General features: G+C 54.6%; 1 protein-coding gene across 2 annotated transcripts; it reads left to right on the top strand.

Annotated features, from left to right (window-relative positions):
* The first annotated feature begins 4309 nt into the window (after nt 1-4309).
* LOC113989073 (cartilage oligomeric matrix protein) lies at nt 4310-20548 on the top strand. 2 transcript variants are annotated; one of them, XM_027723311.2, is made up of 20 exons: nt 4310-4482; nt 6017-6085; nt 6498-6583; nt 9355-9406; nt 10809-10981; nt 12192-12329; nt 13213-13290; nt 13828-13992; nt 15136-15240; nt 15375-15482; nt 16132-16291; nt 16999-17117; nt 17475-17527; nt 17891-18084; nt 18367-18545; nt 18711-18759; nt 18980-19176; nt 19295-19467; nt 19736-19875; nt 20034-20548. In XM_027723311.2, the coding sequence occupies exons 1-20, from the start codon at nt 4326-4328 to the stop codon at nt 20078-20080; spliced, it is 2442 nt and encodes an 813-aa protein (XP_027579112.1). In that variant the 5' UTR covers nt 4310-4325; the 3' UTR covers nt 20081-20548. The 2 variants fall into 2 exon arrangements, with proteins under 2 accessions (XP_027579112.1, XP_027579117.1); XM_027723316.2 differs by lacking the exon at nt 6017-6085.
* The last annotated feature ends 673 nt before the right edge of the window (nt 20549-21221 follow it).

The following is a 21221-nucleotide window of genomic DNA, read 5'->3' as shown; positions in this document are numbered from 1 at the left end:
CATTAACTAGGGAAGAAAACAGCAAGAGGAATAAATGCTAAAGCCAGCAAAGTGCACGATGGAGCCACGTCCAGCCTCGACTCCCCGTCGCTGCAGTTTGCCACTGATTAAATTAAGATTAAAAAAAAAAAAACCAACAGCATTAAAATCATTTATAAAAAGTCCTCAGTGCCCTGATCTCCTGAGGAAGTCAGAGCCAGAGACATAACCCAGACTGCAACAAGCTGTAACTCCTCAGACATGCAGCAAACCACAGCCTAGGATGGATTTATTCCATGGATGGAGGGGAGGGGGCCGTTCTTCCCGTTGGCTGCTGGGTTTATTTGGAATATTTGCACCACTCTGGGTGTTTGTATCAAATAAGGAATCTGCCTCCCCTGCCTGTGCTGCTGTTTCACACTGTTTAGTTCATCCCTGAGCTCCGAGTGGATCCTTTGGAATCCTGTTTTGCCGGGATTGTGTTTTAGCCACGGATATTTGTACACGACCAAGCCGTAAAAAAAGGTGGTTTGCAGATTTCTGGGAGCAGGGATTTTGTTCTGTCTGGAAGAGCACAGAGGTAGCACAAGGCTGAGGCCCCCAACTCCAGTGCCTGGTTCTTTTCCCGGGGTGTATTTTGGGAATCTGCACACAGGTCAAACATTGGCATCCAAAGGAAACGGGACTGAGCAGGAGCTGCTGTGGAATTCTGGTTCCTCTGGGGGGGTTTCTGGCTGAGCTGCTCCTGAATGAACTGGGTCAGGTTGGTCCAACTCCAGTTCGCAGAATCATGGGATGGGTTGGGTTGGAAGGAGCTTAAATTCCATCCCATCCCATCCCATCCCATCCCATCCCATCCCATCCCATCTCATCCCATCTCATCCCATCCCATCCCATCCCATCCCATCCCATCCCATCCCATCCCATCCCACCCCCTGCCATGGGCAGGGACACCTCCCCTTATCCCAGGTTGCTCCAGCCTGGCCTTGGACACTCCCAGGGATGGGAAGGGAACAGGGAAGAGCAGCCTTTGTGAAGAACCATTGCCCCTGGCCTGGGAGGAAAAGGCAAAGGAGATGCTTTTTGGGAATCTTTCCTTATATCTTTTACATCCTTTGATTTCCCACAACCACAGACGTACAAGAACCCTCGTGAAAACCCATCACATCCCATGTGATGCGAACATGGAGATGTTTTTCCCCTTATTTTTAGAACTTGACCTTCCAAGCCTGAAAAATAACTTTTTTCCTTCTTTCTGACTTTTGTCCTTCGCTTGGCAGAGGCCAGTTAAAAAAAAACACACTCAAGAGATGGAAAATATTTCGACTTTTAAAACCAGCGAGACCTTTTCTTCTCCTTGTTTGTTTGTGCCCTGCTCTCGTTTGTGATGTCAGCTCCAGGCAGGGGAAAAGGTGGAACGAGCCTGGCACAGCCCAGGGGCAAAACCACCTTCCCACCCAAGCCCAAATAAACACTGTTTGCTCCTCATTTTGTTTTTTTTTTAAATCATTAAGCCTTCAATAATTGTGCTGACCATCAGACAATCACGAGTTCAGGTGCATCAGCTCCTGAATTTATCCTTTTCAAACAGGCACAGGAACAACCAAGCCGTGAGCAGACAGTGTCTGATCTGCCCCTGCTGGGTTAAAGAGAGTGATTTGAGGGATTTCCAGCCCTCCCACCTGCATTTAGGAAGGTAGAAAACGAAGCCAGGGAAAATAAAGGTGGGAATGAGCTCACCCTGTGGAGCCACCGTGTCTTGCTCAGTCCAAGGAGCTCTGTAGGAACCAGCTGCATCTGAATTTTAGGCAGTTGTTTTGCTGCTGTCAGTGAACAAACCCATCCCAGGAGCTGCTGCAGCCTGAAAAAAAAATGTCTCTGGGTTTCCAGAAGGTAAAGAAAATGCCTTAATTCCTTTTAATGTCAAGACTTAATTCCTTTTAATGTCAAAACTTAATTCCTTTTAATGTCAATTATTTGAGTTCCTTCAGCCCGTGGCCAAAAATAACCCCAAAGAAAATTATCTGACTTCTCGATAATGTGGTTTCAATGAGTTAATTTAAGTTAAATAATAAAGCTATTAGAAAATATAGTGAATTTTCCCTGTCAGGTGATCACCAGTGTTATAAAATGAGATTCTGGGCAGCTGAAAGTGTTCAGGAAGGTGCTGAGCTTTGTCCAGGGGCAGCAGGACGACTCCTGATGGTCTTAGAGAGCTCTTCTTGAACACAGAACCAGCAGGGTTTGGGCCCCTGGAAACCCAAACCCACAGAATTTACCTGGCTGGCTGAAGGCTGGGCTTCCAGGAAGCTTTTTTTAATTGGGTGTTTGATTTAAAGGGGTTTTTTTTAATTAGGTTTTTATGGGGTTTGTGTCCTGATACTTGGCTGAGCTGGCAGAAAACACCATTTCTGCTCATCCTTTGTTTTATTTTCCTTGCACTGAACAATTCATGGTTGGGGAGGGGGTGGAATCTGGAAGGTGTCAGGGCTTTGAGGTCCCTTCCAGCCCAACCCATTCCATGATCCCACAGTTCCTCTTTTCCCTGCATCCCCTTTTTTTTTCTCAGGGGGAGGGTTTTTCACTCCCATCCCTCCACGTGGACACACATTTTTTCCACACAACAGCCTGACCTGGGTTGTTTCTGAGGTGACCTCAGGGGTGCCCCTTTTCCAGCCTCCATTCCCTGGGAGCCACAGCTCTTTCTTGCCAGAGTTTTACGGTTTCTCCCCAGTTGAAAAGCCAAAAAAAACCCCAAAAACCAGATTTTTTTTTTATTTTTTGTTTTTTTTTTCCTTTATTAACGACCTTATCAGGCTGGTGAAGTGATGTGCTTTCCCTCACAGCTCTCCACTGCCAGGACAGGGACTGATGGGCTTCCTTGGAGGCTCCAGGGACGAGAGTCTGGAAAGCCTGGATGCCTCTGGCTCCTCTTGACAGCAGCAGCTTCCAAGCCAAGCTGGATGGACGTGATTTATCCCAGCCCAGGGTGAAGGACTCGCTCCCTGGGGGACGTGTGACGGGGCATTTGTCCTTCACTCCCCGTTTGTCACTGGGAAATGCGAATTATAAAGAAGATTTCCCAGGGCATCACTGGGAAAAACAGCCATCTCTTATCTTTAAGAGTCAGCTGGAGGGGTCTGATTTGTCCAGCATGATGTTAAAACCTGGGAATGTCTGCCCTGGGCTCCAGCTGAGCCCCTGGAGCTCCCCACAAGTGTCAAACCCTCCGGGCTGATTTCCCTTGCTGGGTGTGACAGGAGGGGACCGGGGTGCAAATGGCTTTATTTTCGGGATGGATCCATGTGCTGCACCATCCCTGTGGGATAAACCTGAGGATATTTAGTGCTCACTGCCCCCTGTTCCCTCAGGGGTGGGCAGGTTTTCCCGGACAGGGGAGCTCTGAGGTCAAAAATGAGGGGAAAAAACCCCAAATCTTTGTGTCCATATCCAAGAATTCTGATATTCCAACACCTCAAAGACTGAGCTACTGTTTCCTGGGGCTTTCCTGTCCTGTCCCAGCGGGGTTGTGGGATCAACACACGATGGGTTTCACAACCCAGGAATCTCTCTGCTCTCCAGCCCGACCTTTTCTTGCAGGTAACCCTTTAACCTGCCCCTTCCCTGAGGGAGATTTTCCTGGGGCAGCTTTTCTTTGGCTGCTCCGGGTGGATTTCTCACCCCCCTCTGTGTCTCCTGGTGGAAAATGCCGGATGGAGGGTGGTGGAAAACGCTGGATGGGGACTCTGCTGCAGAGACAGAGAGAAGCAAAGCTTCCCTTCCTTCCCTTCCTTCCCTTCCATCACCTCTGCACTTCATCCTTCCTTTGGGCAGGGAATAAAAATCAGCCTTGGAGGATCTGCCCGATCCCTCCGAAATAGGATGTGGGAGCTCCCCTTTGGAGCTGGAAGATCATTCAAGAACTCTCCCTTGATTGTGAGCAGCGAAAGTGCCTTTGGGGAGTTCAAAAGAGCCTTTTCTGAAATCCTGGGCGAGCCCAGATGTCTCCTGTGAGCGGTTTGGGGAGGAAAAATCTGTGAGGGATCCGGCTGGGAATCATCCCGTCTGTCCCGCGTCTGGGAAGGAGGAAGAAAAAAAAAAAAAGAACCCTTTTAATTCTGGAATTTTCTGACCTATTTTGGTCTTTTTTTAAAAAAAAAAAAAAAAATTGTTAAAAAAAAAATAAATAAAAAAATTAAACTGCTGATGAGTTTCTCATCTTGTTTACTTTTGTAACGCTCTCCGTGGAGGAGCAGCCAGGAATGACGTCCACCCCTCGTCCAGCATCCGAGTAGGAACTTCAGAGGAAGGAATGCAGCTTCATAAATAGCAAACCACAGGCTCTAATGGGGAGCAGAGGCAAACCTGCAGGTCCAGAACTCGCTGCAGGAGCAGCTCCTCCGCCCACCCTGCCCCGAGATCCCAAGATGATTCCAGCCCTGGCCGTTGTTTTCCTCCTCTGCCTCTCCTGTCCTTTCTCCTCCTGTCAGCAGAGAAGGATAGGTGAGTGTTTCATTGTATATTTTCTGCGCTTTCCAGGCTCCTCGGGAGCAACACCCTCCCTCTGTGTGTTGCAGGAGGGAGTGAGGAGGACGGGAATGCTCCGGGAATGTTTGGGGATGTGGGGGTTCCGTAGGAAACTCGAGGCTTAACTGTGTAAATTCCCAGGCTCATATTTTCCCCCCAGTTTCCCCTCCTGAGCACTGAATTTTTTTTTATTTATTTATTTATTTTAAAGAGAAATATTTATCCTGGAAATTTCGTCGGGTTTTGTCGTGAGCTGCAAGGGACACTTCGCATTAATCTGCGTTTTTTATGTGATTTAAGTTAAAAAAAAAAAAACAAAACAGATTGTACAGAATGTCCCGTCACAGGATCCGTGGATATTCTCTTTTCCTGTGCACATGGAGCTCAGGGAAGCCCTGAATTCTAGGAATGTAGAAGTTCCAGTCCTCCAGGCGGGTTTTTTTTGGGGGGGGGGGGGAGTTCTGAGCTCAGAGAGGATCTGTGGGATCCATCAGAGCCACAGATCCAGGTGTGGGGGCAGGACGAGAAGGACTCACAGCAATGGAAAAGTCTGCAAAGGGCAGAGATTTCCTTTGGAGTGGTTGAGTCATTACAGTGAATTTGCATTTTAAACCCACCCCACCCCCCCCAAACTTTGATTTCAAATTCCCTCTTGCCACCAGGGATGGAAAATCCTTCCCAGGAATAACGGAAGCTGCCCCGAAGCCTTTCAGGCAGAGCTGAGCCAAAACCTCTGTTTGAGGTTACAAATCCTGTGCAAACTCTTTGCTTTCGGTAAATTAAGAAACATGCCTTTAATTCAGCCTTTCTGTCTAAGAATGACACGTTTGTGGGGCTTCCAAAGCCGGTTCCCAAACCAAAAAGTGTTGGAGAGGCTGCAAATACTCACCAAGTCCTTTTGGTTCCCTGCAGGGAAGACCCGCGAGGTTTTCAGGTTTGTCACGGGAGAAGGAGGCAGTTTTACTAAATCAGTGGCCTGGGCTCCCAAGTGGCTTTGGAGCTGGAAAACTCCCCGTGCTCAGGAATTGCAGACCCCAAATTCCAGCTGATTTCCCCCCCCTGTCTGTGGGAGACATTCCTATTTCTGTAGGCAAGGTGTGATTTATGTCCGAGGGTTGATCGATCGAGCAAAAATTAGAGAAATGCCGGAAAAAAACCTGGAGGAATGAGGTTGTGCCTTCCCATGGACAGCCAGGAACTGGACAGTGGGATTTCAGGAGATGAACTTGAATGGAACTCCGTGTCTAATTATTTTTCAAACTGAGAGTTTTCTCATAAACCACCTCAGTCTGGAAACAATGAGCTCCGTCCGTCCGCTCATCCCTGAGCCCAGCCCGGGCTTTAAGCAGGACTCAGCGGGCCTGGAATCCGGCAGAGGGGAGGGAAATTCCCGTTCAGCTGCCCCGGGTGCCCCTGTGAGGTGTTGTGTGTCCCGGGCCAGCACGGCCCGGGCGGGGTGTTCCGATGTTTCCGTGGATGATGAGCACATGTGTCCCTTTGTATCCCAAAGATCCCACGAGGCACTTTGAAAGGAAAGAACCCGCCTTCAGCAAGAAACCCCTCAGTGCCTCGGCAGCAGGTGAGGCAGCAGCTGATGTGCCCCTTTCCCACTCCAGGGGGAATGGAAGCACATCTGGGAGAGACCCAGCGACGGGCTCGGCCCTTCCCGGCGGCTCCCGCGGCACCGAGTCCTTCATTTGCTTCCTTTGGCAGCACCTCCTTCCCAAGTGTGAACTGCAGGGCCTGTGCCAGGGGAACAGCTCCCAGGGCCCTTCCCTCCCTCCCTCCCTTCCCTCCCAGCACTGCTGATTGTCACGTTATCAAAGCAAATTCCACCCCTTAGTCCGGTCCAGTCTCTCTCGATTCCAGCAAAGCTCCTTCCAGGAACCGGCAGAGGCCGGGGTGGAATCTGCACCTTGGATGCTGAGCTGTCGACATCAGGGGGTTGGTACAGCTCTGTGTGCTTTCTCCCGACGCTCTGGGTTTTTTAGGAGGTGAAGTTGGGCCAGAAATGCTGGAAGAGATGAGAGAAACCAACCGTGTGCTGATGGAGGTTCGGGAGCTGTTGAAGCAGCAGGTGGGTGAGAAAGGGACCTGATCCCTGAAGTTCTGCAGGAAAGAGGTCTTGGAATCTGCTCTGGAGTTGGGGAGCTGCTCCTGGGGCGGAATGAGGAGCAGGTTATTGTGCTGAGGTGGGGGCCCAGCAGGTCTGGAACTGCTGAGGCAAAGCTTGGAAAAACTTCGAGTTGGGGAAAAAAAAACCAACTTAACTCGGAGAACTTAAGCTGGAAAAAAACTTAAGGTGGGAAAACTTCGGTGGGAAAACTTAGGTGGGAAAACCTGGGTTGGAAAACTTAGGTTGGAAAACTTAGGTTGGGAAAAGCTGGGGGTTCCTGTGATTTCCAAGGGCTGTGTCCTCTGGGACCCAGCAAACACGGGCAGGGAACCTCCCACCAGGGACACGCACGGCGGGCACGGATCCAGCCGGAAAAACAGGTCACTTTTCCCTCGGTTTTGTGGGCTCAGGGAATCAGTGGAGAGTCCAAACTTGGAAGGTGGAGGAGCCCTTTGAGCCACCCCTCGGGGTCCTGTTCAGGGATGTCCTGTGGGGTCTAAACGAGCTCCGTGTTCCCTCTTCCCTCCTGTTGTTTTACTCCTTGTTGGCTCCCGGGAGGCTGGAGCTTTTTGGGTGCTTGGATCTCTTCCCACCCCAACGAGGAGATGGTGGTTTGCCTGCTCAGCTCTTCCCAGTGTAGAAAAAAGGTTCCATTCTGCCTGGGTTCTTCCCAGTGGGAGCTGAGGGATTCCCGTGCCAGGGAACTGGAATGGCAGCACAAACTGGGCAGCCTCTAATCCACAAAAACATCTGCTGCCCTGAGCTCCTCTCACATTCCAGGCTGCTGCATAAATACCCACTGTTTACTGGGAATCAGGTCAGACACAGCTCCTGGCACCTCCAGCAATGATTTCCAATGTTCCCTTCCAGCTGCTTCTCCCTGAGCAGCTCTTCTGTTTGTTCTTTCCCTCTTCCACCATTTTATTTTATTTTATTTTATTTTATTTTATTTTTATTTTATTTTATTTTTTATTTCATTTCATTTCATTTTATTATTTTATTTTATTTTACTTTATTTCATTTCATTTCATTTCATTTTTTATTTTATTTTATTTTATTTCATTTCATTTTACTTCATTTTATTTTATTTTATTTTATTTTATTTTATTTTATTTTATTTTATTTTACTTTATTTTATTTTATTTTGTTTTATTTTATTTTATTTTATTTTATTTTACTTTATCTTATTTTATTTTATTTTAATTCATGGCCTTTCTCTCAACAACACCCTCACAAAGCTCACCCTCAGGAGGCAAACTCGCATTTCCAGCTGGAAAAAAAACCAAGGTGGCGGGTCAGAATTCCTTAATCTGGGCAAAGATTTGCTAAAACTTTGCTCTTCCTTGGCCCAACAGCGTGAGATGAAAGGTCAGGTTGACTCTCCAGGATCAGATCGATTCCTCTGGATCAGAGGGAATCTGGAGGGAATCTCAGGATTAGATCCTAAAATCCTCTGAGCCAAATGCTGGAGGATCCTTGGCCCAGAGGAACCCCTGGTGTCCCTCAGCAGTGCCCTGAATTCCCTGCTCCAAGGGGAGAGCTGGGGGGATCCATCCCTGCATCCTTTATTCCATCACCTCAGGACACGCTGGGAGGCTGGAAAGGAAAACTCCTCCTAAACCTGGGAGCTGCAGAGAGAAGCTTTTGTGACACCACCCCATTCCCAGGGTGAGGAGGTGTCCTGGGCACCAGCTGTGGGCAGGCAGGCAGGGTTTTCCTGGGAAGGATCCTGCTGGGATTGCTGTCTGAGGTGCTGGAGAGCCAGGGAATGTCAGCTGGAGTCTGACTGAGCCTGTCCCTGTGCGGCAGGATCATGGAATCCTGGAATATCCTGAGCTGGGAGGGACCCCCAAGGATCATCAGTCCAACTCCTGGCCCTGCCCAGACACCCCAACAATCCCCCCCTGTCCCTCAGAGTGTTATCCAAGAGCTCTGGACATGTTCCCCAGGGTTTTCCTTTGTTCTTCTCCACCCCCTGCCCCTCTTTATTCAAGGAGTTGGGGCTTCATTTGTCCCCTGAGAACACAGAAACATCCCCAGCAACAATGCAGCAGGATTTCTGTAGAATCCTGGAATATCCTGAGCGGGAAGGGACCCCCAGGGATCATCAGGACACCCCAATGATCCCACCTTGTCCAAACCCTCCTGGAGCTCTGGCAGCCTTGGGGCCGTGCCCACTGCCCTGGGGAGCCTGGGCAGTGCCCAACCACCCTCTGGGGGAAGAACCTTTCCCTGAGATCCATCCCAAAACCCCTGGCACAGCTCCACATGTTCAACAGGAGCCCAGAGGAGATCTGGAGGGAATTCCAGGAGGAGATTCCAAACATCCTCATGGCACGAGGGCCAAAGAACGGCCCAGGCAGTGCCAGGGGTCACTCACGGAACCTCCTCCTGCCTTCACCCTCTGGAATTGCTGGCTCAGCATCCTCCAGAGCAGAAAACACGGATTTATTTCCCTTTCTCCACGACACTTGTCCCTGTTTGCTCCAGCCAAGTGTCTCCTGCCCCTGTGGCAGGACAGTTTTGTTATCCAGGGTGGAAACACTGCTCAGGGAGGGATTTAACGGGGCCACAGCCCAGCCCAGCTCCCAGAGGGAGCACCAGCAGCCTTTGGGGTGGGAGTTACTGCCTTTGGGACTCCTGGGCAGGCTCAGACCCCCCTGTCTGCTGGCACTGGGGCTCTTGGTGTGCCTGGCACCTTTGGCTGAGTGGTGGCTCTTGTTCCCTCCTAGATCAAGGAGATAACATTCCTGAAGAACACGGTCATGGAGTGCGACGCCTGCGGTGAGTTCCTGAGCTGAGCCCTGTGCTCCTCCAAACCCTCCGTGCCCTTTGTGTCCAAACAGGCAGCAAAATGCCAGCTGGGACCACCTCCCAGCTCCCAGAGTCACAGTTATCCCGAGAACTCGATATTTGGGATGTTTTTGGCATTCCCTGCAGGCAGGGACTGCTGCTCCCTGCACTTCCCGGGACCCCTTTGCAGGAGAAGCTTCAAAAAGCTTCAAACCCCCTCCAGCCTTTCCCTCTTTGCCCCTGCCAGGAGCTCTGGGGGTGGGTTTGTGCTCCTGGGAATGCCCTGGGCATCCCCTGGGATGGATCCTGAGCTCCAAGTGGAAGAGAACATCCCCCCCAAGAGGCCCTGCCCTGCTATTCCTCCCGTCCCAGTGCTGCCACCCTCCAGGCAGGGAGGTGGTTTACAGGGAATTCGGGAAACAGGATCATAAATTTCCCCCTATAAATCGTGCCCCCTGCTCCCCAGTGACCGTGTTTTCCCTGGGCTGGAGCTCACCCCGATGTCTCTGGCTCGCAGGAAGCTCCTGGAGCCGCTCTGTTATTTGCCAGCAGGCTCGGAGGGTGGAGCAAGAGCCTTTCCTGCACTTGGAGGGATTGTGCTTCTGCTGGAAAAGAGATTAACCAAAGCTTCTGGGACCCGCAGGACAGAAACACATTCATCCCCTGCAATTGCTTTAATAATTTGCTCATAAAACTGTCCTGAACTTTCTCTCTGTTACTCGATTTCTGCCTCCCTCGCTTGCTGTTCTGCTTTCTGGGTGTCCTCCTGTGCTCCCTCCTGCAGGGTTTGAGCCCTGAACAGCATCACTTGGGGGCTTCTCTCTTATTTTTCACGAAGACAAGCGTGAGCAGGGGAGATCTTTTCTATTTTTTAGTGAAGATTTTGCTGCTGGCAGAGTGTTGTTTGTTGTTTTGTTTCAGGGGTGGGTTTTTTTTTTTATGCTGAGCTTTCAAGCTGGAGAAAACAGGAGCAAAAAAGTGTCCTTGGCCCCGTGGCCTCGGCTCTGGGCTGGGAGCTCAGGCTTTGGAAGTGTCCAAGGCCAGGCTGGAAGGGACTTGGAGCAACCTGGTCTAGGTGGGAGCAGCCTGGAAGGTGTCCCTGCCCACGGCAGGGAGTGGGATGGGATGAGCTTTGCTGTCCTTCCAGCCCAACCCATTCCGTGATTCTGCGACTCCTGTGGCTTCTTATTTGCTTTTTGTCTGCCCTGAGTCAGAAACCTTTAAGGTCCCTTCCAACCTAAGCCACGATTCCGTGATTTTTATCCGTTCCCAGAGCAGGAGCTGCAGCTGCTCATCCCTCGGGAAGGGCGGGCAGGGATATTCCGTGTGTGTGGAGCGCTGGGACACTCCTGAGGCCTCTGGCTCCGTCCTTAACATCCCTCTCGTCCCCCAGGGATGCGCCCGGAGGTGACAGGCCCCGTCATCACCGTCACACAGTTCAACAGGTGCCTCCCAAATCCCTGTTTCCCGGGAGTGCCCTGCACCGAGACCGGCTCCGGCTTCCGCTGCGGGCCCTGTCCCCCCGGGTATTCCGGGAACGGGACCCACTGCACCGACATCAACGAGGTAAAAAACGGGCTGGGAGTCACAGAACTGCCTCGCTTTTCTCGGGGTGGCACAGGTTTGCCTCGTGGTTTGAAGGAGAAGCCTCTCAGCTCCTCCGGGAGCTGGAATTCCAGCGGAAATTCAGGGCTCTGGGTCTCCCCCTCCCCGAGCTCTGTCCATGGGGAGGGGGGTTATATCCAGGCCAGCTTGGAATTTCTTTCTCCACCAAGATAAATCCTTTGGTTTGTGCCACACAGGAAGGTGAGTTTGGGAAGGCCAGAGCAGCCTCCTCTGGCCTCACAGTCCTCCGAGCTGATGAGTTGTTGGAGATAAGATTTATTATGTGTGGAATGGAATCAAATCCTTCCCAAGCAGTCCTGGAAACAGCAAATCTCACCACACTGCTCGGATTGCTTTATTTCTGCCCTTAAATCAAACCTTGCTGGGCAGACACTGTGTGGGGTTTTGGGTTTTTTTTTAGGAATTGTGGCATTCCATCAAGTTTAGGCTCTGTGTGTAGGCGAAGCTCTGCTCATTAATTCCATGTGTCCATAGGACTCTCGTGGTTCCCAAACCATATTCCTAAGCTCCTTGATTATTCCACCAGGCAGAGCCATCTCATCTCTGTTGCATTTCCATTTAAAAACCCGCTGAAGGGCCGATGAGAGATTTCTGGGATTGATGATAATCTGGTAGTCCAAAATATGGGAACCGCTGTATTCACGGGACCCATCTGCCAGTGCAGAGAGGAAGAATTCAGGGAAAACAATGAAGTGTGGGAGAAAATGAAGCATTCACAGCAGTTTTGGAAAGACAGTTCCTTCCCAGAGTGGTAAACAAACAACTGCCTTGGAGTGTTACAGGTTTGTCTCGTGGTTTATGAGGAAAAGTCTTGAGGTTCCTCCGGGAGCTGGAATTCCACAGCGTATGGAATTGTCCAGTTCTCTGGGCTCAGAGGATTCCAGGAAGGGAAGTGTGAAGCCAGGACAGCCCCTGCCTGGGTGACTGATGCCACCTGAGGAGGATCAGTCCCGCCAGCTGCTTTGTTTGACTTTGCCTGCACGAATTTTGGGGGGGGAAGGACCGAGGTGGGGAAAAGCCGCCGTTCTCCAGCGGAGCTCCCGCGCGTTCCCGCCTCGCTCTTTAGAGCTTAAAAAACCCCCCAGGAGCTGGACCTGCCCCAGCTTGTGGAGCCCCCTCCCAGCCCTGGCCACCCTCTCTCTTGTTTCAGTGCAACGCAAACCCCTGCTTCCCGAAAGTCCAGTGCATTAACACCAACCCCGGCTTCCGCTGCGACCCCTGCCCGCCCGGCTTCACCGGGCAGCTGCTCCAGGGGGTGGGACTGGCCTATGCCAGGGCCAACAAACAGGTAAGGCCCAGGAACCCTCCTGTGCCCCCGGGAAGTCGGGCACTCTCTCCCCTCTGGCGCTGCCATCCGTGAGGAACGGGAGGGAAACGCAGGATGATGCTCCGTGCGAACGGATTCGTCCCCGGGAGGGTGGGGAGGGGGCCTGGGGTGGATTTCCCAGAGGAGCTGTGGCTGCCCCATCCCTGGAAGGCCAGGTTGGATGGAGCTCTGAGCAGCCTGGGCTAGGGCAAGGGGTCTTTAAGGGCTTTAAGGTGCCTTCCAGCCCAACCCGGTGCGTGATTCCGGGATCCCACACGTTGGTGGGAAGACGGATGCAGGGAGAGGAGAGACGTGCCCAGGATGTCCTGACACCTCAGCCCCAAAGCCACCCGCCCTCCAAGGCCTTCCCTGAGGCTGGACAGAACATTCTGTGGCTGTGACAGCCAGGCTTTCCTCGTGTGTCCCTTCCTGCTGGGACACAGAAGAGCTCATGCAGCTGCTGCCACCCCCCCCTCCCAGCTTCCCTGACAGCTCCTGATGGATCAGAGTCAAAAACCCGGCAGCCTGGGCTTGGGGTGGAGCACAGGAGCACACTGTCCCCCTCGGGGGTGCTCGTGGGTTGGGAGCCATTCCTGCTCCGTGGATCCCCTGCTGTCCCTCCACAGGGAGGATATTCTGGCAGCAAAGTGATTTTCCCCCTCTGGAGAGGGGGGAAGGAGCTTGCCCGGGGTCAGGAGCGCTGCTGGGATCTGCCTCGAGCTGCTCAGGAGGAAAACTTGCTAGCCCTGGGCTAGTAAGGTGTGCCGGGGCTTTGCTTCTGCTCCTGGTCGTGCCCAAATCCTGGGATGTGCCGTGGGGGCTGCTCAGGAGGGAATTTAACGGGTGTTTGGTTCTTCCCGGGCAGGTTTGCACCGACATCAACGAGTGTGAGACCGGGGCTGCCACCAACTGTGTCCCAAATTCCATCTGCATCAACACCCGGGTGAGTGCTCAGGGACACGGAGCTGCTCCCAGGGCTGGAGCCCCTCTGCTCCAGAGCCAGGCTGGGAGAGCTGGGATTCTCCAGTCTGGGCAAAGGAAGGCTCCAGAGAGAACCTGAGAGCCCCTTCCAAGGCCTAAAGGGGCTCCAGGAGAGCTGGAGAGGGACTTGGGACAAGGGATGGAGGGACAGGACATAGGGAATGGCTTCAAACTGCCAGAGGGCAGGGAGAGATGGGATATTGGGAGGGAATTCCCCCCTGTGAGGGTGGGGAGGGGCTGGGATGGATTTCCCAGAGAAGCTGTGGCTGCCCCATCCCTGGAAGTGCCCAAGGCCAGGTTGGAGCAACCTGGGCTAGTGGGAGATGAGCTTTAAAGGTCCCTTCCCACCCAAACCCGTCTGGGATTCCACAATTCCAGGACATCACCGGATCTCCCTCGTGGATCTCCCTTCCCAGGCCTTGGGGCCTCAGTTCCCCGGGACGGTGCCGGGGCCGAGGGAGGGCTGTGGGAGTCAATTCCTCCTTTGCTTTTCCCGCAGGGATCCTACAAGTGCGGGGCCTGCAAGCCGGGCTTTGTGGGGGACCAGGTGAGCGGCTGCCGGAGCCAGAGCCAGACGGGGCGACGCTGCCCCAACGGGGAGATCAGCCCCTGCCACGAGAAGGCCGAGTGCATCGTGGAGAGGGACGGCTCCCTGTCCTGCCAGGTGAGGGCTGACCTCGACAGTTTGGGGGCTGTCTGACCCCCTGAGTTTGGGGACTGTCTGACCCCCCAGGGTTGGGATCTGTCTGACCCCCAAGTTTGGGATCTGTCTGACCCCCAAGTTTGGGGTCTGTCTGACCCCCCAGGGTTGGGATCTGACACCAACCTTCCCAAGGCCGAGGTCTGGTCCAACCCTCCCCGAGTGTGGGGTCAGGCCCAACCCTGCCACGACTGGGGTCTGGCCCAGCCCCACTGTAATTGGGGTCTGGTTCATCCCTTCCTGAGACTGGGGTCTGGTCCCAATTCCCCTGGGATTGGGGTCTGGTCCCAACTCCCCTGGGATTGGGGTCTGGTCTGGCCCTCCTGAGGTTGGGGTCTGGTCCCAATTGGGGTCTGGTCTGGCCCTCCTGAGGTTGGGGTCTGGTCCCAATTGGGGTCTGGTCTGGCCCTCCTGCGGTTGGAGTCAGGTCCAACCCTCCTGTAACTGGGGTCTGGTCCCAACCTCCCGTGGTTGGGGTCTGCTCACACTCCCTCCAGTTGGGGTCTGGTCCCAACCTCCCCCGTGCCTGGGATCTGATCCCAACCTCCCCGAGGCTGGGGTTTGTTCCCAGCCCTCCCTGCCATCGGGGTCTGCCCCCTCCGCTTTCCCTCCCCTCGCTCTCCGGGGTCTGCCACCGCCCTCTCCTGGAGAACCCTCCTTCCCAAAACACCCCGGCCCTTCCCAAAACACCCCGGCCCTTCCCTGGCACCTGAGCCACAACCACGGCTCTCCCAGCGCTCCCTGGAGAGCTCCTGGCACCTCCAGATCCAGCCCTGCTCGTTCGGGGCTTTGGCTTTCCTGAAGCCCCACAAATCTGGGGAATGTCGGGGAACATCCCACAGAGCTGAGCAACCTCGGAGCCGAGTCCTGCTGCTGCCTCTGCCTTTACAGCCTCGGGAACAAGCAGAGGGTTTGGATCTGAGCTGTTGGAAAGGCTCTTTACACCAGAAACGCCCCTCCCAGGCGGGGTTTGCCCCGCGGGGCGTTTCGCGCCCGGATTTGCGGTGCTCGGTGCCGGTTCTCACGGAAAACCCCCTCGGTTTTGGAGGGACGTGGCCATCAGGGGACCCCACCCGGGCCTCACGGGGTGTCTGTGCTGCCTTCCAGTGCCTCGTGGGGTGGGCAGGGAACGGCTACGTGTGCGGGAAGGACACGGACATCGACGGGGTCCCCGACGAGAAGCAGCGCTGCTCCGACAAGAAATGCCGCAAGGTGAGACCGGCCCCGCCCGCATCGCTCAGGAAATCAGGGAATTCTGGGCGATTCCCACCCGGAAAAACGTGCCGGGGAGGCCCTGGGGAGTCGGGGTGAGTGGCATTCCCGGCGTTTTGTGCTCTCCCTTCCAGGACAACTGCGTGACCGTCCCCAACTCCGGGCAGGAGGACGCGGACAGGGACGGGATCGGAGACGCCTGCGACGACGATGCCGACGGAGACGGGATTCCAAACGCCGAGGTTGGGGCTCTGGTGTCAGGCTCTGCCCCACCTGAAGGCACCCAGGGGTCCTGCAGAGCAGCAGCAGCACCTTTAATGTGAATTTGGGGAACGCCCAGGTCACGGCGTGACCTTTTGCTTTTAAATTCGGGTGTTCTCTGCTGCGTAGGGAGCAGGGACAGGACCCAGGGAATGGCCTGGAGCTGTGTCAGGGCAGGGTCGGGATGGATCTCAGGGAAAGGTTCTTCCCCCAGAGGGTGGTTGGGCACTGACCAGGCTCCCCAGGGCAGTGGGCACAGCCCCAAGGCTGCCAGAGCTCCAGGAGGGTTTGGATGATCCTCTGAGGGACAGGGGGGGATTGTTGGGGTGTCCTGTGCAGGACCAGGAGCTAGACTGGATGATCCTTGTGTGTCTCTCCCAGCTCAGGCCATCCTGTGCTTCTGAAGGCTCTAAAAACCTGCGGAGAGCAGAGAACATCCCAGAGCACTGCAGGGCCTTCCCAAACCCTGCTCCCCTGGGAATTAGGGGGGGGGATTCTCCCGCTGCCATCGGGCCATCCTGGCATTCCCTGGGCAGGCAGTGGCCGGGACTGAGGGCGGCAGGAGCGGCTACAGGGAGCGACGGCTGGTCCCAAACCTCAGCCCCCGTGTCCCCCCTCGTCCCCCTGCAGGACAACTGTGTGTACACCCGGAACACGGACCAGCGCAACGCCGACAAGGACAACTTCGGGGACGCCTGTGACAACTGTCGGCAGGTGAAGAACAACGACCAGAAGGACATCGACGGAGACGGGAAGGGCGACGAGTGCGACGACGACATGGACGGGGACGGTGAGAGGGGCGGGGGACCCTCCTGGGAGGTGTTTATTTATTTGTTTATTTGTTGTCAGGGACTGGGAAGAGGCTTTCCCCGACAAGACTTTCTGCCTGGAAGAGGCGTCTTTTCCCAGAGGGGTTTTTGGGTGTTTTCTCCAGGGAAACCCTCCCTGGCGGGAGAGAAGGAGAAGTCCCTGCAGATAAATCCTTTATCATCCCCAGAGAGGGATGAGAAAAGCCCCGAGAACTCCAGGGTGGGTGGGCTTTCCCCAGGCCCACTGTTTGAAATTAATGATATTAAAGTCCAGTGTTCTCCCCTTTGGAAATAATTTTTCCTCCAGTCCTGCCACTGCCTGGAATTCCAGGGGTACCTGTGTGTTGTCATCTCAATTCACAGCATCTCTGCTGGGCCCTTCACACGGATCCTCCCAGGCCTTCAGAGGCCTCAGAACTAATTCCTGCTGGGATTCCAGCTCAGCTCTCGGCCACACCAGTGTCCTCCCAGTTCAGCCCTCGCAGGGTTTAAACGTCTCTCCCAGGGTGGTGCTCAGACCTCCACTGTGGGACAGTCTGGGGGTGGTTTAGGACCTGCTGATCTCCTAAGGGAGACCCTGAGGGACGTCCCTTAGAGCAGAACATTCACAAACACTGAATTTGTTGCTTTATCACACGCGTTCACCTGTCCTGGATTTTCTGATGGATCCGCTCTGCCCGTTTCCCAGGGATCAGAAACACAGTGGACAACTGCAGGAGAGTTCCTAACCCTGACCAAAGGGATGGGGATGGGGACGGTGTGGGAGATGCCTGTGACAGCTGCCCAACCCTCAGCAACCCAGACCAGGTAGGGAACCTTCCCGGGTTTTGCCTTCCAGGTTCATTCTCCTCCCTCAAACCTGTGCCTGTGTCACCTGCCAGGGTGTTCCCTCCTGGGGACTCACCCAGAGCACCTCTGGCACGTTTTGGCTGCCACCCTGCAGCACAAAAGGACGTTCCCCTGAGAGCAAACATCAGCTCAGAGAGGAAGTTTTGCACTCTGGGCTCTCCCTTCCTTCCCTGTTCGTCCGTGTTCGGCCACAGCAGCTTGTAAATCCTGCAGAAACCTTCCCCCCCTGGGCAGCTCTCCCTCTGTTCTCTCTCTTGCCTGTTCCTCCTCTTGATCTGTGGGGAAATTTAAATTGTTCTTCCTTTATTTTGGCAGAAAGACACCGACCACGACCTGGTGGGAGATGTCTGTGACACCAACCAGGACAGGTGAGGCCTCGCTGCAAAAATCCCTCCTGTCTGTGTGGAATCCTGGGGGGGGAAAGGGAGAAAAAGGGACAGCCTGGCTTGGCCTTATCCAGTAAAAAAGATTAAGAGGTTAAGAGAGGTGGAACTTTCTTCAGACCCCCCCAAAAAAGCGGCCAGTGGAAGGATGGACCCTCCCTGGGTTGCCCAGTGGGAATATTTCTGATCTGTTTTGGGTGTAACCAACACCCCGAGGCTCCTTAAAGCTGAAACCACCCAGTCCTGCTGCTCCTGCCGAGGATCCCAGCTCCTGGGAAGGTTTTCCCTGCTTGTTCCAAAGCACCTGGCAGTGGGTAACCTTTCTCCCTGCCCTTGTGTCCCTGCCAGCGACGGGGACGGCCACCAGGATTCCCGGGATAACTGCCCCACAGTGCCCAACAGCTCCCAGGTGGACACGGACGGTGACGGGGTGGGGGACGAGTGTGATGATGATGATGATGACGACGGGATCCCAGACGTGAAACCCCCGGGCCCCGACAACTGCAGGCTGGTCCCCAACCCCGGCCAGGAGGACTCGGATGGTAAGGGGATGGGTTCTCCTGGAGATCCACAGGGATTCAGAGCTGGGACAGGTTCAGATCCCACAGCCCTGCCATCAGGGTCACGCCTGGGAAAGGTTCTCCTCCAGGAGTGTCTGTGGGTTGAGGGGAGGAGAAGCCTCCTGGTTTGTCTGCAGCTGCCTCGGAGCGTCCCAGTGCTCCAAACCTCCCCCTGCAGCACCCGGGACTCCAAACGGAGCAAACCCGGGTGTGAGGGGCAGGAGAACCCGTGGAGAGCTCGTCGCTGCTCCTCTCGGCCCGCAGGGGACGGCGTGGGGAACGTGTGCGAGGACGACTTCGACAGGGACATGGTGATCGACAGGATCGACGTGTGCCCCGAGAACGCCGAGGTGACCCTGACGGACTTCAGGGCCTTCCAGACCGTGGTCTTGGACCCCGAGGGGGATGCACAGATTGACCCCAACTGGATCGTCCTCAACCAGGTAGGAGAGTGTCCCAGCACGGGTGGGATTCAGTTTTCCTTGGAAGGCTCTGCAGGTTTCGTGGCGCCGTTCGACGGTTCCCGGATCCTGGAGTGCTGGTCACTGAGCAAGAGGGAGGTTGGTATGTTGGGAAAGCACTGATGAGTCAACCTTCCTCTTCCTCAGGGCATGGAGATTGTCCAGACCATGAACAGCGATCCTGGCCTGGCTGTAGGTGAGGAATTCCCTTCGTCCTGTTGGAAAATCACCCCTCAGTGCAGCCCTGACGAGTATTTCAGCCGTGACTTAACGACTCCCTCCACCTCCTACAAAATACTCTGTGTAGTAAAGAAATCCTCAGATTTCACCAGGCAAAATCCATCCCCTGTCCTGAATCCATTAAAAAAAAAAAAAAGGATCAGCCTTGGCATACAGAGGGATTGTTTTCCCACCAGGTTACACAGCATTCAACGGGGTGGACTTTGAGGGCACGTTCCACGTCAACACGGCCACGGACGACGACTACGCCGGGTTCATATTTGGGTACCAGGACAGCTCCAGCTTCTATGTGGTCATGTGGAAGCAGATGGAACAGACCTACTGGCAGGCAAACCCCTTCCGAGCAGTAGCAGAACCTGGGATTCAGCTGAAGGTAAAGAAACCAAGGAAAAAAAATTCCACGGGGGGATTTTTGTGCCCTTTTCGGGAGAAGCGGCTGTGGCAGCTCCACACCTTCACCCACACGCTGAGCAGCCTCTTCCCCACCCCAGGCAGTGAAGTCCAAAACAGGCCCAGGTGAGTATCTCCGGAATTCCCTCTGGCACACGGGAGACACCACTGACCAGGTGAAGCTGCTCTGGAAGGACCCTCGGAATTCCGGCTGGAAGGACAAGACTTCCTATCGCTGGTTCCTGCAGCACCGGCCGCAGGTCGGGTACATCAGGTGAGGGGCTGCAGGGAACTCCCCCTGCTCAGCTCAGGGGGGGTTGGACACAAAAGGGGAGAGGAGAGACAGCGTCCTCCTGAGAGCAAATTCCACAGGGAAAATCAGCCTCGTGGAATCCCAGGACGGGTGGGGTCGGAAGGGACCTTAAAGCTCATCCAGGGACATGGGCAGGGACACCTCCCACTACCCCAGGGTGCTCCATCCTGGCTTTGGATGCTCTCAGGGGTGGGGCAGGTCTCGTGTTCACAGCCCTGTTGTCCCCCAGGGCTCGTTTCTACGAGGGCCCCGAGGTCGTGGCAGACACCGGAGTCGTCCTGGACACCACCATGCGAGGGGGACGCCTCGGGGTCTTCTGCTTCTCCCAGGAGAACATCATCTGGTCCAACCTGCGCTACCGCTGCAACGGTGGGTTCCCAAAGCCGAGTAGGGACACTTGGGCTGGTTTGCTTTCCAGTTATTCCTCCATCCCGGGGCCACCCCCGGGCTGGGACATCCCCCAGCAGCTGCTCCTGCTTTCCACTGCTCTTCCTGCCCCTCATCCCTGCCTGCTTTCCTCTCCCCAGACACCATCCCCGAGGACTACGAGACCTTCCGAGTCCAGCAGGACTAACAGCCCCTCGATGGAGCCAGCCCCTCCTGCTTCCCCGGACCCCGCTCCCGCTCTGGAATTCCGTAGGAAGAACCGTCGGCACGTCCTGCTGCGCCCTCACAGCACCTCCAGCACCTCTCCCTCGACAGCAACTCCCTTTTCATGCTACAAGAACCCTCTGGGAAGGGCAGAGACAGTGAGTGTGGCCCAGAAGCCTGAGCTGCTGCAGATCCCACTGGGAAAAGATCTGCTGGAAGCCCCCCCTGCAGCAGCCGGGATTGTTGGAGTGAGTTTAGCGTGGATGATCCCCAGGAATGTTTTTCCCCACTCCAAGTGTGAATGAATGTTTGTTCTCCTTTTCAAGACCTGCTGCAAAGCAAAGCCAGTGCCAGCGTGAGGAGGACACGGGGAGCAGCCTCAGTACAAAGTTGCTCGTTAAAAATAATTAAAAAACAACAAAAAAAAGCACTTTAAGGAGAGTATCTTTGTTCTGGGATGTTGGATAATAAATAACTAGATTCCTCCTTGGTCAGGTGTGTGTTCTTGTGCCTCCTCTGGAGGTTTTACGTCACAGATGTGTAAGAGAGACCCCCAAGGGCTGGAATCAGTGGGACTGGGAGAGCCCGGACTGGGAATTTTCTGGGCCAAGGCACAGGGGCACCTTTTCCTGAAGAACCTCCCTCTCCTTGGCCTGCCCTCCCTGGGTCTCCTCAGAACAAGAAATGAAAGGTTTAGGCTTGGTTTGCCTCGTAGAACCTGCCAGGACTCCCACAGGCAGCCGAGGAGCTGGAAAAACTGCTCCCATCCGCGTCGTGGGAGCTGGGAGGAGCAGCCAAAGGGTTTCCAGAGCTGGAAATCCGGGGAGCCTTAAATCCCTTAAATCCCTGTCCCTGCCAGGTAACCAACACCCCCCCAGCAGCACCTCAGCCTGCCTGGAGAGCCAATAAAAGCTGAATTCTGCAAGATGCTGCAGGTTCAAGGTGCTCACCACAGTAATTACCCTGAAACCTGCTCATGCTTTCGGGAGAGTCGCTCCTGGTTTGGGCAGGACTGAACAGAATTCCCCCTCTGGAACGAGGCTGTGGGATGAGCACCACACACTGGATGAGCTGCTGCTGCTGCCTGTCACCAAACAGCGGGAACAGACATCTCCTCCTCCTGG

The sequence above is a fragment of the Pipra filicauda genome, unplaced genomic scaffold (assembly GCF_003945595.2).
Source record: "Pipra filicauda isolate LSUMZ 115617 unplaced genomic scaffold, ASM394559v2 scaffold667_size348046_pilon, whole genome shotgun sequence".
In the NCBI taxonomy this organism is placed as follows: Eukaryota; Metazoa; Chordata; class Aves; order Passeriformes; family Pipridae; genus Pipra; species Pipra filicauda.
The sequence above is the reverse complement of the archived record's forward strand: the minus strand, read 5'-3'. Positions and strand labels throughout refer to the sequence as shown.

Bases quoted from the DNA above. Each gene is read 5' to 3' on its own strand.
- LOC113989073 (XM_027723311.2), top strand. From the start codon at position 4,326: ATGGGGAGCAGAGGCAAACCTGCAGGTCCAGAACTCGCTGCAGGAGCA. The intron at 9,407-10,808 runs GTGAGTTCCTGA...CTCGTCCCCCAG, and splicing joins CATGGAGTGCGACGCCTGCG to GGATGCGCCCGGAGGTGACA. The intron at 13,993-15,135 runs GTGAGGGCTGAC...GCTGCCTTCCAG, and splicing joins ACGGCTCCCTGTCCTGCCAG to TGCCTCGTGGGGTGGGCAGG.